A 17493-nucleotide genomic window follows, 5' to 3' on the forward strand; every position below is an offset into this window, starting at 1 on the left:
TGTCGTTGAGTGGCGCGCAGCCCTGAGCGACTGTAAGTAGTCACATTGTGATCAATAATTCGTCACAGTACTGGGAATGACGTCGATCGCTCTCCTGTCGGTCATCTCCGACTATAACAACGCAACTCTGCCACTTTCTCGGAATATTTGGTGAAGGCCGCTCCGGGAAAACCAAAATGGAGAGAGGCAACAAGGGAAAAGACTGCAAGAGCGATTTTGACGGGTGTCGTTGGGTTGAGTGTGCAAGACTTAAGCTGCATGGAGAGGATGGAGATACTTAAGAGGCTGCTAATACCCGCACGTCGGTGATCAAGGCGTTCGGTAGTTCTCGCTCCGTATTGTCTTCTTACTCCGAGTCGTATAGTGACCACGGGTCTCTCAAATGAATCTCCGTAATAATCATAGCCAGACTCTGAATCCACCCGCCAACAGGCAGCTGGCTGAGCTGGGGCATTCGACACGTAACGTGACCTGAGCCGGCTGCTCAAGTATGTACAACCCAAAGATTGGTTTTGTCAAAGAGTTTGGGCACGATATGGATATCGACCCAACTTTACCCGTTCCTTCCGAAAAGCCAGTTCGAAGTAGCCTGGTTGGTTTCGAATGCGGATGTTTTGCTGGAAGTGCATGAGCGCGCGGCAATTCGGAAGTATATTTAACCTTGAATCAGCACATTAAAGGAACACACCCGCATGTTGAACGAATCCAAGATGACTCGCATATTCCTGCCTGATATGTCTTCCTCCTTATCGCCAGCCCGGGAAAGAGTCTCGGATTCCGCTCCATTCCCTTTCACTGCGGATGCGCTTTTGCCGTATGCCAAGCTATGGAAAAGTATGAAGTATTGCAAAGAATCGTCTCATAGTTACCAAAAAGATGGGCTCAGCAGAAACGGACGCTTATGAATGGCAAGGGAAGGGTGAAATGTATATTGCATTGCTTGAAGGGTACTGTAACAGGAATTTACGGCGCAGGAGGGCGTGCATCCCAGAGTTGGTCGCTTGTCCGAATTTGGGGGATTGGTTGGTTCAGAAAAAACTTAATTCTTGACCGAGTTCGGACCGGGAAGGGGACATCGATCATACGGCATAAGCTTGTGACAGATATATTTAAGCAATCGGTTTGAGTTGGGTGGAGGAATATAACCGTCGAGCCTCTAAGCATTGGAATTAGGTTTACCAGAGTCTCTTACCTGTGAGCCTGGAGAGCAATATTCGCCCAAGTCGTGCTTGACAGTATATGGTGACATGTCGAACGAAAATCGTTTTAGAAGAGCTATGAGAGCGCATATCTTATGCCTATGAGATACGTAAGATATCGGCCAAGATTTGGGGGGGGGGCTACCTTCGCCTCTATTCCAAATTTGGCAGTACTTGTCGAGCTTGTTTGAGACTTTAGAGACCGCCTCTCAAATCTTTCCCGAGACATCATCAGTGGATGTTAGGAGGTGAGTGTCGAGTTGGTGCGGATCGCATGTGCTCAAGCTACTATTTTGAAGTGGGCATTGAAGCTGTCGCCATTCCGGGCACTCTAGGAATCGCAGTCGAGAGACACAAACAAGGCTGGTACGTTTTGTTGCGGTAAGTGAGCCAATGTTGATTGGAATCAACGGAAATCTACCGCCAGTTCCTTGCGGGTGTCGCGGATATATTGAGCGAATTGTCGAGGATATGCTGGTGTGTCAATCGTGCGTTCCGTAACTTGATCCTGTGCTCGAGCAGCCATCTCCATCATATCGACGAGTGTTTCCTTCAGCCAGATGAGTTTTGGGAAACAGATCACGCACGTAGCGCCAGCTGAACAAGTCTATCGTTGCTGAATCGTTGCTAAGATGACAGAGAGCGGTGGCGCCATGTTGAGTCCTCAACAGCTACACCATCCAGCGTCGTTTGTTTCATCTTCGCGGCCTCCCGGCGCTGGGCAGCGTCACTTGGTAGCATCGATATGAATCCAGTATCTTCACAAAACTTGAGGTATTTAGGCTGCCGCTTCTTCGTCAGCGAGATGCCAGATAGAGGAAATAACTTACTCGATGATTCGTCTCGAGAAAGAGTCGTTCTGGTTTTCTTCGTAATTCTGGAGCCATTCAAGCCACATGTTATCCCAGACAGCAAGGACGTACCGGTATGGAATGCAGTCGAAGTGGGTATTTTTCTTCCCACCGTCCATCGGAGTCGGAATCGGCTTCAGCATGGACACGAACAGTCGTGTTTCCTGCGTCGTTTGAGGATATTGGTTTGCCAGCCTTCATTCGTGCCGAGAAGTGTGCTGTTCTATTCATCCACATGGAGGAACGCGTCTGAAGGGGAGAAATTTGTTGGACGGCTGCTGGGAAGGGGTGAAGACATCTAGGATCGATATTTGTTCTTGGCTGTGTGGGGGGTCGGGCCGCAAGGATTAGGGATGAACTAGGCGGGGCGTTGGGCGTTTTTCAGTTGGGATGCTTGTCGAGCCGCCACATCGATTTGCTAAAGGGAGAGATAGAGGATATTCCTAAAGCATTATTCAAGGTTGGTCAGACAGCGGAGATGGACTGGACTGGCAGCTCAACTGCTGGCGCAGGAGAAGCCCGAACTTGTTGGGGCTGGGGCTGTTGCGATCGGTGAGAGGCTCGGCGTATGCGCCTGAGACCTTATGTGGTTGCTGTCCGGAATGGCGAGAGAAATGTGGGACAGCAATTGTGACAGCATGTAAATGAAATGTGTGACAGCACGCGTCCTTCTCCTTCGATCTCAGCTGGTGCCAGCTGCATACAGCGGCCCAGCCTAAGGACCCACCAGCTCATTCTCGCAACTTTCTCACCGCGGCCGACTATCCGTCCAACAATTTCGAGCATTGACGGCGGATTATACACGCGTTGTAGCCAATCACGTAAGCAACCGAGCTACGTCCCCAAAATCCAAGTCAAACTGCACCTGTCTTCTGTGGATCTCAACGATGGCTGCTCATAGGACTCCAGAACCGCCAGACTTGGCGCTAAAAATTGTGTCTTGGCCCAGACTGACCGCGCAATCGCTCGAAGGCTGGCATGTGAAGTACAGTATTCTCAAGAACGGCTAGCGTGGGCTTTGGGTTATCATCGAAGTACCGTTCGGAGGGCACCGCAAAATCGTCACGACATAAGGTCTCTCTCATTCCAGCCTTCGGTTAAACAAACACGAGCACGCGGTCTGGCGATGGTCACTGAATGTCCGAGTCAGGATGGGTCCTACGTCGAGTTTCCAACTGATCAAGACGCCGAGGCGCATAACTTGTAGTCAGTCTCGTGAGTTTTTGACGAACCACACTGACTGATCATAATGATGTACAGAAAACTCGGTCGCAAACCCGCATGAACACTGAATTGTCTGGCATCAAACCCGATTGCTAGCGCTGAGCGGAAACCATTATATTCAGGCAACTTCACAGAGAATCCGGTCTGCGAAACCAGTTGAGTAGTCCTCAGGCTGTCCTTGACTACGATATAGACTGATTTTGTCAAGTTTCCGTCACCAATCGGAAATCACCGCAATCCAGTAAATAACGCTCCAGATCATGTGTGTAGTTATTTTCAACAGCACTATTTTCCCCCTTGATTGACTAATCTCAGAACATTGGTGATTCCAACGATGGAGAGACGGAGTCCCAAATCCACTCTTCTAAGGAAGAATCACATCAATCCAGGGTCAGTCTCTGGAAGGAAGGATATATATCCACACGCAATGTAATGCCTACCATACATCAATGTAGAAGCCAAATAACGAAAACAAAAAGACTGGAGCGTTCTGTTTGCGACCGCTGATTCCAAGCGTCGGTGAATGCGCACCACATCAGCGCCCGAGAAACTTGTTTTCTCTCCAAATCACATCCCTTCGTGACCATTTACCCGTCTTATGCGCCTTCTGATTCCATGCTGCAGTGAGTCGAGTGGAAATGACGAGTACCGCCGTGCCTTCAAGCGCACGCAAGACGCATTTATCTGGGCCCGGGTGTTGATTAGCCGTTGGGAGCGGCAAGACCGGAAGACCTCCGCAGCGTAGGACGCCTGATGAAGGAGAAGAAGAGGTTTGATAGTACATGTCGGACCCACTGGCGACGCGACTTTGAGCTCAAGTTCGGGGCTGGATGCAATCTGAGGCGATGGATAGGTAGACATATGCAGCCCGGTATATGCTGCCCAGTCTCCACGCCAAAGACGCGTCGGACAATCAGTAAGAGCGACAACCCGCCAACATACTTGAGTTTTAGCACCGGTGTAGCAGTTCTTGAGTTCGACAAGCAGCCATCGAGTCGGCATAGAAAAGTCTGGTTTGAGGTTTGAATAGCAAGTTATAATGGACGGAAGGCCAAAAAAATTGGTTGTGGTGTCTGCGGTCGTTGCTTACGTGATTGGCTACAACGCCTCCAATCATGTAATCCACTGTCGTCAGTCTGTCGATACTTGAAATTGTTGATCAGATAGCCGACCGCGGTGATGAGCTGGTGGGTCCTTAAGCCTTAGGCTGGACCGCTGTATGCAGCTGGCACCATCACCGTATGCGAGATCGAAGGCCTAGGAGAAGGACGTGTGCTGAGAGGGGTCACGGTCGTGTGTCACACGACCGTGACCTCTCTCAGCATCATTCTCTCCCGCCCCGCCCGCCATCCCGAACAGCAACCACATGAGGTCTCAGGCGCATACGCCGAGCCTCTCACCGACCGCAACAGCCTCAATAAGCCTCTCCCTGGTACATAACCCGGCCTGAGCTCGGGCTTCTCCTGCGCCAGCAGTTGAGTCGCTAGTCCAGTCCATCTCCGTCGTCTGACCAATAATGCTGTAGGAATATTCCACCACGACGACAATCTGGACGAAAGACTTCGTTGTCGTCTTCCCCGCTCTCAAACCAAGGATCGACAACGCTTTTCTACCTGGCGAACTTCTCTTGCGTCATGTTTGGCGGCGCTTCAGTAGACAACCACAACCCTCTACATTCCAATCACAAATACGGGAGTCACCCAAGCTCTAGCTCCTTCAAAAACTTCTACGCAATCTCAGAGTGTTAGCAGTGAGCGGACACAGAAGCCCGACCCCGAGTTCTTGACGATGCAAATTTGAGTCTCTGACTTACTTGACGCCACCTTCACCTGGCCCTCGGCCAATGTCACCTCTGGGCCCCGCTAATTGCTACATTTCCGCCTACAAGGCCCATCACATTCGTTCTGTCTACAAGCACCATCGCCTTCTTCACCAACAAACTCATCTCCTCGAACGTGGAAATTCATCAGGCCATTCTTCCTCATCCAATGTTCATCGGGAGCCATCGCTGGTGGGGTAATCGGAGGGCTTGCGGTCATTTCGGCAGTCATCGCAGCTTTCTTTTGCTTCCGGGTAGGCCGTAAGCAAGAAACGCTCGCGCAAATTAGCTCCACCGACTCCAAGGCCCAGTCGTTGTGCGACACCGTTAGTAGTCGGAGTCGGCGCTCAATTCAAGTTCTGGACTTGAACGCGACAATAATGTCTACGTTATTGGCGGAGTCGAATTTGTGATCAAGCGTCAACTTACACTGAACAACATCCCAACTTGAAGTCGGAATCTATCGTGGTCGAAAATGCGCCTGGAATCTCCGCGCGTGCTTATGTAAGCACTTTCTGCGTCAATTTTCTTGTCTTGTCAAAACTCATTCTTCTCGCAGGTGTTTTGCGCCAGACGCGTGGCGCGTTTTCCAACTGCTGAGATGGGGTTGTCCTGATTCCTTCTGTCGCGTGCGCTAGCGATACGCTGGAGGTGAGTTTTCAACACCATTGTTCTATTCCCGTCTCTCAACACTTACTTTCAGTATCAACAATCAAGCTGCTTATGCTCGGGCTCACTTCTCCTTCTGGCCTGCAGGAATTTACAGCTCTACCACCGCCGTTATCAACTAGAGGAATAAAATAGTCGCGCTACTTGGACGACCGTGGAAACCATGACCTATGATCAGGTCAGTGCATCCTTTGCTCTGCAATGACACTCGCTGACCTTTCTCAGTTCCACCCTCGAGGGTAAGATTTGATGGGCAACCCGCAACCCGCAACCCGCGACCCGCGACCCCGCGACCCGCTACCCGCTAGCCTGGGTTAGTACCCGTGGGAGCACACGTGTGATTTCATCAAACCACGCCTTCGTCTTCTTCCCCACCGTCAAGTGTCGTACACAGCGGCCAAGGTTCTCCCTGTCGTGCAACCACTGCGCAGCGTCGTACACTACACAGTCATCTCAATCTGTGTCTCTCGTCTTCACCCGTCGTCACCACCCTCGCAACCTATAGGACACACATGCATCGTTTTTTTTTTCTATCTGTGACAGTACCCTGCATGATCCCTTTGTCTGTCTGCCTTCGGGCGTTGGCAGGGTTCTCGCTGCCCGCACAAAGAAGACAGTTGGGAGACAGTCTCTTTGTGCAAAACATTCTTAAACTCCCAGCGCACTCTATCGCTCCCTAACCAACCACTATCATCCCAACCACCCACCGAACCAACTCAACGCCTTGCTAAGCAATGCCTCCAACGACGCGTTTCTGTGTCTCCTTTCACCGAAATACCGGATACCCCCCCATACCATGCTCGTTGTACATGTGCACAGTGCGTTTTTGACTTGCTCATTTGTTCGTTGCTCATCCCCGCTGTTAGAATTTAAGCTAGACGTACCCTTTGACCCCATGGAAGGCTGGATCTACTTTATTGGCTGCATGGGCCTTCTCGCCTTCCTTTTCACCAACAATTATTTCCGTGCCTTTGCAGTCATCGTTATGGGACGCTTTTTCTATCTCACGTACCACGGTGAATTCGATTCATACGAGTAATCTCTTGTCCACTACTCTTACCTTCTGCTTGTATCACTTCCACTTGGACAATCTATGCCTTTCTTTCCAATCAAGACTTGATTTTGCTACCTGGCGGCGCTCTTACTGATTGTCCGACGCGTTTTTGGCGTGGAGACTGGGCAGCATATAGCGGGCCGCATGTATCTACCTATTTCTCGCCTCAGATTGCATCCAGCTCTGAACTTGAGCTCAAAGTCGCGTCGCGAGCGGGTCCGACACGTACTCGCGCAATCCTCGTCGACATTGACCAGCACGTGCTATCCCATCAAACCTCATCTTCTCCTTCCACCACCTCCGTCAGGCGTCCTATGCTGTAGAGGCTTTGCGATCTTGCAACCGCTGTGCAGCATCGTACGGTGCTCAGCTCTGTCAGTCCCAAGTCTCAATGCTCGTCGCTCATCGGCCATTTCAAAAAACCAACTCGAAGCACAGGCTCACCACTCTTTTCAATCCTCTGTTTTCTGTGTCGTCTGCCTATGGGCTGTCGGTTTGTATCTCTACTTGATTTCAGTGCTCAAAATCAATAGAACGATTGCACTTCAAAACACCACCAATGTCTCTACTGATTTTGTTTAGGAAGCACCGTGGCCAAGTTCGCTGGGGGGAATGTCCACAGGCCACTTCGTGCAAGGATGCTCAGTACGTCTAAGCTCGTTTCTGGGCAATAACGAAATCCATCGTCTTCAATGTTTACATCGTATCGGTGGTTGCGATAACATGTGACGGTGGTTATTGTTGCGCTAGACCAGACGAAGGGAGAGTGGACGGCATGGATTACCGAGCGCGTGTGAAACGAATACGGCTACAAGACACCCAGCGCAATGTCTCAATTGTACGCAAAGCCGCCTCATGTCGTTCAAAGTGCGAAGAGAGGCGGTTCTCATAGGGAAGACATCGAAATACAGTGTCTGATATTAGTGATGGCAGCTTGCGCAAAACCTACCAATATACAGACAGACTGGTGATAAGTCAAAGCATTCGGGCCAATCCTTCGCGTACCCAGAGATTTCAGAAGTTGAGCAGCACGCTTTGGGGCCATTGAGTGACAGCGGTCAGCCTGGGTTAAGACATGATTTTTGACGCCGACCTCGAGTCCTACGAACAGCTGGGCTAGGCCGCTGTATGCAACTGGCACCAGCACCATGAAGGGGGACACACCAGCAAACCCCGCAAAACAGGTGGCCTGGAATTGATATTTTATTTGTAATATCTTAGTACAGCTGGTGCGTAATGGGCACAATAAGAATCGCTAGCTCATCTTCCCTGCGCTCCCCACCAAACTTTCCTGTTCCAACTCGTCCTTTTCCAACGCGCATACTAAACCCTCCTTCCCCATTCTCCATCTCGCTTTCGAGTTTGAACACGTCCCTTTTCCATTACGCGTGGATTAAGACCGTACTATCCATCTCCACCTTTCACCCTTCTTTGATGCTCGGAACTTACACCCATCGCTCGATCAGGCTCAGACAGTCATGGCGGCGCAGCAGACCCAATATCGAGGATCTGAATGCGGAGGTCCAAGAAGCTAAGTTGATGATTGAAATGTGATTCTGCACGTCCGCGAGAAAGTCAACTCCGCTTCACGCCAGGCTACCCAACTAAATCTACGCCCCGACGTCGAGGACATATCAGCATGGACATGCTGAAGAATAGCGGCACGGCAGGGGCCGAGCTTCCTCTAAATCCTGCTCCCATTCCCGAATCTGCGCCGACTCCGATTTCTAAGGGAGCTACTGGTCCGGCCAGCAACATATCGGCGCTGCTTAATGTCGCTAATACACTTGATGTCGATGTCGACGGTATTCTGAGGATTGTCGAGCAGCTCTCGTTGGACAAGGCGTTCGGACCTCTCGCACTCCCGCGTCATCCGAAGCGTCAAGCGGTTTTGCGGAAGAGCCAGAAGATGAGCCGAGTATCGTCATGTCAATTGGTCTTGCTCAGTGGGACTTCGGGCCAGGGTAGTACTTGCATTCGGCTTGGAATGTTCAGATGCAGAGAATTAAGAATGACGCGATTGCCGATGACGCTGAGGGGAGCCAATTGCGTTGGCAAGGAATTGATTCAACGCCAGTTTCTGAGCTTCTCTTGCGCGAGCAGCTCGAGAGGATCGGAGGTGATTGGAATTTGTTTCAACACAAGCGCGACTTCGGGCTCAAGTTGTTCTCACAGAACGCCGATTATTGCGTTCCAAGAGGGTTAACGGCCAGAACAGAGTATGTGCCTAATAATTTCAGAGGAGTTCCTTGCTGACGTGAAAGCATGTAGACATACCAGCGGCGTTTTGCAACAGAAGAGGAAGATGGAGCCAACGGTCTGGAAACGTGAAGATTACTGAAGAAACTGGGACAGGAAAACGCGGACTTGTTTGTCGAGGAGCAGGAGACGAAGATATTCGTCATCAAACTCTGGATTCGGCGTGAGCCCTCCGTGGCTAATTTGATGCAGATTATCGACAACGAGATGTCTCGAATTGAAGATATTCATGCAGGGACTTCCACGCGTCCACGCGCTCGCGGCAAGGATTACGGGACGTGGCAACCTCCCAAGGGACTACCAAAGTGTCTGTATGACCAGCGTTGGCTTCAGTCTTGCACTGTCAAGCAATTGAGAGAGCTTGAAGATTCCCCAGAAACCTTCGCGTTGTTTGTCGCGGCAACTGATCGTATGACTTGAATTATCAGTTACTTGATACTCTTGGAAGATAAACGAAGTGATTTACGGATAGCGGGTAGTGAGAGCGAGTGACTGAGCTCCAAAAATGGTTTGAGGCAGTAAGAGCTCAGCAGCGAAGACGATTGTGTCACGGTTGACTCCAGTTCCAGGCCATCGCAGATTATGCTAAGGGACTCGGAGTTTAAGACTGTGCCGCTGTATGCAGCTGGCTCCAGTCTTATGGATCTTGAAGGTTCAAGTCAAGTTCAGGTATCGCCGTCGGCGTCACTCGTGTCACGGCCATGATGTGACACGCCGCGCCGACATTCTTTTCCCAAACTTCAAGGACGTCGATCCACTCTCGCATCCACCACACCGGAGTTCTCAAACGCATACGTTGAGCCTCTGACAGCAAACGATCCGTACCGCCCACCTCTCAATGTCCGTTCACCTTGTTGTCGGCTGACCTGCGCTAACGAACATCCAGACTTCAACTCCGACAGAATAGCGACCAAGAACTCTGCAGACCTAGACGCATACGTCAGGCTGCTCCTTCATCAAGCTCACAGGTTGTTTGCCGCCACTGCTTCCACGATCTCGCCGGGTGTGTACCGCCAACGCCTCCGACCGTCGAAATCATGGCTCCGTCATTACGGCTTGTCCCGCTCAGCTCACTAGACGAACGTGGCGACAACAAGTGAGTGTCCGACAGCTTGATATCTCCCAGATTTTCTCACCAGTGCATCTAGGCAAGCTACCACGAATCCAGTGCTTTCACCGGCCTCTTTTCGCCATGACGGTGCTGCCTTCGTCGCATTCAACGGGGACAGGAATTTCATGCAAAACATCCCCTCCCCGAAACACTCTTCCATGCCGAAATCAGCAAAGACCATGATGGGGGAGATTCATTGCACCAGCTGGGCAAACCTCAATATGCCCCATCTCCTTCTCCTACCTCGTTATCATATCTTCAAGGGTCCACTATTCGAATGTCTTGATGTCAACAGGCGCATCCTTCCTTCACAACGCGTCAGTATCCCTGTATACTCCAACAAGACCTGGGAGCGTGTACGGCTCCCCGAGAAAACCACTGATCAATGGCTTAAACTCGAGGGGTTTCTGCTGAATGTCTTCCGGTGGGTAGACTCGAAACATCGCCAACTATGTCCTGGTGAATATCGAGGCATCATTCATAACTTCCCAATCTGTTTCGGCTACTCAAAAACCTACGACTCTTTAGAGGAGTTGACTCAAGCTGTTGCCAACTCTCGCGACGCCTTTCTTCCCCTTCTTGCTGGCATCTCGATTAGAATGCTTGCCCTCGATGGATTTGAACGATCAGATGCCTTTGACGCGACGAAACAACCAAAATGGCGTGAAACCTTGTTTCAAGCAGTCAACTTGGAACCTCAACTGTGGGATGCTTTGGAAGATGCTGTAACGGAATGTGTCTCCCGCGCCAGTGGGCGGCATAATAGATCTTACGACTTCTCTGGCCGAATTCACTCGAATAGACTGGTTCTTTACGCTCATCCTCAAATTCAAGCTCTCCGTGCCATTGTACTTCAAACTTGGCACTACAAGCGGTCTCCAATTCAGCAATCTGCCTTCCATTCGTGCATATCGTCTCGAGATTTACCATGGCGATTTAGATCAATTTCGTGCGTTACCAGAGCCCAATCCCACTGTCGAATGGGTTTTCATCGACTCCACAATTCGCCTGTTCGGTGTTCTTCCTAATCCGGACTACCGTCCTGAAGCTCCACAAGCTCCTCTATTACGTTGCACAATTCGTGCAGATCCTCCCTTGCCTCCTCCTGTTCCGCAAGCTGTCCCTGTTGATCCCGGTAGCGGTCAACGCCAGGGAGAAACCATTGTAGACTTCCTCGCACGCCGTCAACGTGCCAACGAGCGCACAGAGGCACGCGAAAGCCCAGAGAAGAAGAAAAGCCGCCTTCAACGAGAGGCCCATGCTGCGGGCGGTGGGCCACCAGGTAGAAATGCGTCTGCACGAGTTTTTATCTGGGAAGATACAAACAACGATGAAGTTTTCATTCGCCGCCCAATCAACCGCGATTTCGCAATTGACTCGTGGGATACATTCTCTCCAAATCAACGGATCTATGATAGCTTTTCCAATCAGTGGGATCTTTGCCCCCAAATTCCAGCTAGCGAGGACCCGGCATGTTTCCAAGATGGGTACTGGGACTACTTGGGCGGTGGGAATGAGGACACCGAAATGGCCGAAGCCCCATCAAGTTCCAACGCTGTTGAGGAGGCTCAATCCCAAAGCAACGACGACGGCTTTCCTAATCTCCCTCAGGGGCTTCCTACCCGCATTGTTGCTCTACTCAGTAATGGGAATGCCGCGCTTGATAATATTGCTGAATATTATGCAGCCGACAAGTCCAAGCCAACAAGTCCGGACCGCATCACTCTGCAAGGCGGCCCAGTTACCAAGGACTTCGCTACATCCATGCTTCAAATTCGCTTTGGTTACACAGACCACGATGGCTCCTATGCCAATAAGACGACCGAAAAAACAGCGCTCAACGCTCTAGGGGATGATTTGGCTGGGTCTCCAAAAGAAGGTGTTAGGGCATTACTTGAGTCTATTCGCACCCAGAAGTCCTTGAGGACCATCCAACCAGAGCTCATGGATTTGTTATCGGAGCCAGACCTACTTTGGCAGAATCGTTGTGTCGATGTGCAGTACTTCTTCCAAGTCAAGGCAGAACTATACGAGACGCATGTCTTCATAATCAAGATGCGCAGCGGAGACCCTCGGAGAATTATACTCTTCAATGCGAGCTCTGTCCTCCATATCCTAAGGATGCAATTCTCATCCTTCGAAGAGATCGCCGAGGAGTTTGGTTTGCTTGGGACTGAGTTTTATGCTGGTATTGAAGGACCCACCCACCAAATCCAGCCTGCGATGCCAAGGTGCTTTCGTCTGGGATTTCGCCGCCAATCCTATCGCCCGACGAGAGTGGATTTTGATGCCTATGTCACGCTGCGCGATCGATTTCTGCATTCTCCGCGGGGTGTGCTGGCCCTTCAAGCAGGCGGTATCATTGCTCGCATTGCTCGACTCGTCATCAGTGAACCTCTGGACGGTTTGCTCCTGGATGATGCTGATAGTCGGTCTGCTGGGGCCAGAGTCCGCGATCGAGATGGCGTGGCACGTCCTGTATATTACCAGCGTTTGACTCAGCAAGAAGAGGATCTTATCTGTGGTGTTTATTCTGTCCAACTTTCCAGTGCGTTTCTAGTCCCATCTTGATTCTTTTCTCACTTAGGTTATAGATCAGGTTGATAATGTGGTGGGCAAGCATATGGTTGCACGGGTTTCCTGGTGGCCGCAACAAAGCGCCTTCTTCAATTCTGGTCTGCATGTTGGCTGGTGGTCTCCTAACTGTGAGCGTTGGTTCACGGAGCGGCTTGCAGTGATGGAAGCATACAAAGTGGAAGAGTTGTGGACTCAGACAACATGGAAATCCAAAATTCGATTTTTTCCCCACGTCGCTGCGTACCACTCATGCTCTAGATACAGTTAGCCGAGAGTATCTGCACCGTTACATCTCATTGTAGTGTATTTGTTGTGCTCGTAGGACTTTTTGACACGTCTGAATGTATCGTTTCCTTGCCGCCGATCGGCCGATAGGTATTTAGGTCCCTGATCTTCGCCATATTAGGCGCCGATTCTCCGTGTGATTTTGTACCAATTTTCAACCCAAATCATTCAGTGATTCACACTTTTAGGCTTTCTCAGGCTCCAGATCAGACTCGACTTCATCAACGCACTCCTACTGGTGCCAGCTGCATACAGCGGCCCAGTCTCTAGTACTCGGCACAACTCCTATCGGCGAGCACGACTCCAAATATTCGTTGTCCAATCAAGGTACGTGGTCGTCCTCTTTCACTGCCATATGCTCATCGTTTGAAGCGCCTATTTGGATCAACTCAGCCAAACGTCAGTGCCGGCGTATCCCACCCGACCCGCCCTAGCTGGGCCTAGGATGGAGCACCAGCCAGAAACAGCACTCCAAGTTTTGTTGGGGAGCGGGGCATTACCTTCAGACACTGGCTCACCAGTCGGTTGCTCAACCCCCGAATAACCGAAAAGCTCCCAGAACATCTTGACCCAGAAGGGGCCTTGCGCCTCATCAAGGCTTTTGAAGCGTCTAGGGTCTTTTCATCAGCCTGGACGGATATCTCCAAGTACGTCCTCCACCGGCAAGACGAAGACCGATTATTGGTCGCCCACAATGGCAAAAAACATCGCCTGCCTTTTCATCACGTCACCCTCGCTGGGCTCATCCTCGACGTTCAGCTCGAATTTGGAGGTTCTCGGTGCAACATCGATCTGGGAGAAACCGCAGAGCACTACTTGGATGACCGCAAGCAACCCAAATTGGAACAGATATTAGGTCCACCGCTGAGTTCGAGCATTGATTCCCTCGTAGATCGGCTGAGTCATGTTCGTACAATCTGCCTTTCATATCTACTTGTGCGCTGATGAGACTTGGTAGATTGGCTATTCTCTTCTAGATATTGCGAGAGGAGCAATGGACTCCTTTGACCGCGTCGAACAGGCAATCGTACAAAAGTCGAAGAATATAAAAACCGCTCATGTAAAAAGCGCCGAATTTCAAAACCCTACCGACCACAGTGAAATCAACTCACTGCACTTCCTCCGAGCCTTAGAGGCGCCGCCCAAGGCAAAAGGTGCTCAACGGACCATCAATGGCGTCTTTTTAGTCTTCGCATATTATGTCATAAGCGAGGTGAGCGGGTCTGTTAACTTTCTCGATGCGTCTGATTTCGCTCAGGGAACAAACTTGCTGGATCGAGACGGTGTCCAAGCCAGCCTGGTCAAGTTTCACAACAGACTTGGCATGCCTGTTCCAAAAGATTGGAGTATTTCCCGTATTCATGACGGCTTTTCAGGCCCGCTATCACTAGCGCTGGGTTCAACCATCTTAATCATCTTAAATGACGACCGTGATCTCACTGGTAGTCATACGAGTCTTACTACGGATGCCGCAACATTTGATGTGTGTCTTCATGCTCATTTAACCTGTTTCCATTGACTTCATTTTACAGTTGCAGAGAATAGTACAGTACCGCAGCTCCCCCAATTCCCTCCTATGGAAGCTGGAAGACGTTGTGTGGAAGCTAGTGTTTGCCTCAGCGGCAGGAGAGTTTCATCCGGCCTTGCTTTTTCACAAGCTCAAGGCCTCCCAACACTTCCAACACCTCAAAGGGTTGTGCCAGTGGCTCATGGACCCAATTCGGATTCCAACTGCTATGGCAATGGAGTGGTATTCCCTGGAAATTATGGAGGATAACGACCATCGTTAGTGGCTCCTTCAACTCTTAGCTTGATTATTGACTTGCTAAGTAGCGTCCAACCAATCAATATCCATGTCCAACGAGGAGTTACGAGCCAAGCGCCTTAGAGAAGAAGATGAAGGTAGCGATTACATTGAACATCCGGCAAAGCGTCTTGACAACAGAGACACCCCATCACACGTTTGTCTTACCCATCGCACAAATTCAGGAAACTAACTAGAGAAGCATGCAAATACGGGACCGCCCCTTTCTCATATCCCTGACCAAGATGCGAACATGGGACCGGCTCCTCCCAATTCCCTTGACCAAATTCTTGACCAGGAACAGCAGTTCGCCGCCGCCGCGTCGCCGACGATGATGCGAAGCCTAGGAAGCCCAAGTCGAAGGATACAAAACCGAAGAAATCCAAGCCCGACCTCAAGCCTAGAAAACTAAAATCAAGCCAAGCAAAGCGGGGTAGTAACCACCCGAATTCCGTGACCAAGCTGAAGCCAGTGGAGGTTGCCGGCTTCCGTTTTCCGAATTATCCACACCAGTTTCAGCAAAACCAGCCTGCTGCCCTTTTTGCGGTTTATGCCCGCTCACCGCTAGGCAACGACGCCCCAACCGCAGCGAAAGCCTACGAGCAGCGCCAAGTCACTGGTGGACTTTCGGACTTGGGGGATTTACCGGAATGGAACGCAAGACGTTGTGCTGTGCAGCTCCAGAAATGCAGAATGAGTGCCCTACTGCGCCTCTGGAAGATTGCCCAAACCAAATACAAACGCGTCTTTAAACCTCTAAAGTGGAGTCGATTTACCCATATGCATCCAGAGTCGTTATTATCATCGCAGCAGCGAGTTGCAGCAAGGAAGCGGGTGATTATGTTGTTTCACCGGATTGAAACTCTTGAGCGCCAGATAGAGGAGGAGGAGGAAGTGCTTGAATTCGCACCGGCAAGTATTAGACTAAGCTCAAGGAATACCCTAGCTCTGACCTATTGTCAGAGAGAACCCTTGCAATCTTGTGTAAAGATTCAGTTGCAGAGGCCTAACGTTATGGGCCACTTCGGACCTGATAACAGTGCTGAGTATGACTGGTATGGGTATAGCCTTGAGGTGCGTTAGATTGCAAATATCCTCTCTCGCGGTACTAATGGACAGCCTAGGAAGCAGAGGTGATGAAAAAGTTGGTGGAAGATACTCCTTACGGGACAGACGTCGATGGAGTCAAAAAACCATTACATCTCTTAGCGTCTGCTCGCAGTCCAACTTTATCCAACGACCCGCGGCGCTCCGAGTTTTTTGTCATCTCTTATGATGACTTTATGCAACGCGATGACAAGTTCCTACTTGATATCATGGGTCAAAGATCCTTTCTCGTTGTTGATTATCCCGCCAGCCCGGCAGAATTCACAACATTACTTGGGAAGCTGCGTCATCTAGATGCATGCGTCTCTATTCAAGGTTCTTCACCCATAATAATTCTCCCCCTGCAACTGACTCACACTGGTAGATAACGTTTATGTGCAAGATGGGCACCCAGGTGTCTTCACCGACTCCTTAAGAAGACTCATTCCTGACAAGACATTCGTGATGGGAAACCAATGTGTAACGCTCTTTCCAATTCTATGGGTCACCACAATGTGCTGCGTCCCGCAAAAATCAGGTGAGGACGCCCTCACTTTTGATGATTATGCTGAAGCTACTTGCAGTGCACTGAGCAGTCAAGTCGACGCAATAGTCCACACAAGCGATATCCCTGGGCTACCAGAAGTAGACATTCCACGGAAGCACCTGCAATGGTTTGTTGCCGGTAACGCTGGTGTCAAAAGCGATCAACACGTAGATATAATGGGAACTACTTACGTCCATGTGGAGACTGGGCAAAAGTTCTGGGCAGTTGCCAACGATGTCTGTCCACTGAAAGACAAGCCTGAGGAGGATGGGGAAGTTGAGGATCCAAACCCAAGTGCGCGCAAGTGGTGGTCCCGACTTTTTTACCACGCCTGGTCCCCTTTCCAGCTGAATAGCCACCAATACAGAATGGAGTTTATTGTATTGGAACCCAGTAGCTTTATGTGAGTCTATCCTTCTTGAACAGTTCAAGTCTTATTTATGTTGCAGAATCTTGCGGCCCTTTCTCCCGCACTATGTTGTGGGGGGCAAATATGACACTATCGTCACAGGAAGTCATGACTTCCCGATTAGTTGCGCTGCGAGGAGTGTTGCAGCCGAACTGCACCACATCTTTTCTATGTCATTCGGAACAAACATTGAGCATTCGGAGGCTAGCTGGATTCTATGCCGCCTTCTGATACGGCAACTGGATGCCATTCTACGGGCAGACATTGATCACTCCGATATTCTCGATCTCAAGGACCCTGTTGCTTTAGAAAATCTTATGGTGCTATTGGCATACAACGTGGTCATGCCAGCCCTAGATCGCAAAGCATACAGGATCTCATCTGATGACTTGGTGCTACCTATGTATGTTGAACGATTCCAAGAGTTGGACTATGTTTGGCAGAGAATATGGGATTTTCAACAGCTGGTTGATAGTACTCCAGGCCTCATAACTCTCCATCCTGCAGTAAATTCTTTCAAGCAGACTTTGCATGTATGTTATCAGTCACCTCATTTGATGTCTGATAACCTAGCCTTATCCAGCATATTACTATCCACA

General features: G+C 50.3%; 1 protein-coding gene across 1 annotated transcript; it reads left to right on the forward strand.

The window, feature by feature from the left end:
* Positions 1-10112: 10112 nt before the first annotated feature.
* Positions 10113-15862, forward strand: MIND_00195600 (uncharacterized protein; the record flags this gene model as incomplete). The annotated part of the gene is made up of 9 exons (XM_037358862.1): positions 10113-10171; positions 10224-10936; positions 10989-12417; positions 14117-14261; positions 14307-14531; positions 14581-14833; positions 14882-14950; positions 15151-15768; positions 15816-15862. The coding sequence occupies 9 exons, from the start codon at positions 10113-10115 to the stop codon at positions 15860-15862; spliced, it is 3558 nt and encodes a 1185-aa protein (XP_037223957.1).
* Positions 15863-17493: the final 1631 nt, after the last annotated feature.

The sequence above is a fragment of the Mycena indigotica genome (assembly GCF_014461135.1).
Source record: "Mycena indigotica strain 171206Taipei chromosome Unknown Mind.scaff0002, whole genome shotgun sequence".
Lineage (NCBI taxonomy): Eukaryota > Fungi > Basidiomycota > Agaricomycetes > Agaricales > Mycenaceae > Mycena > Mycena indigotica.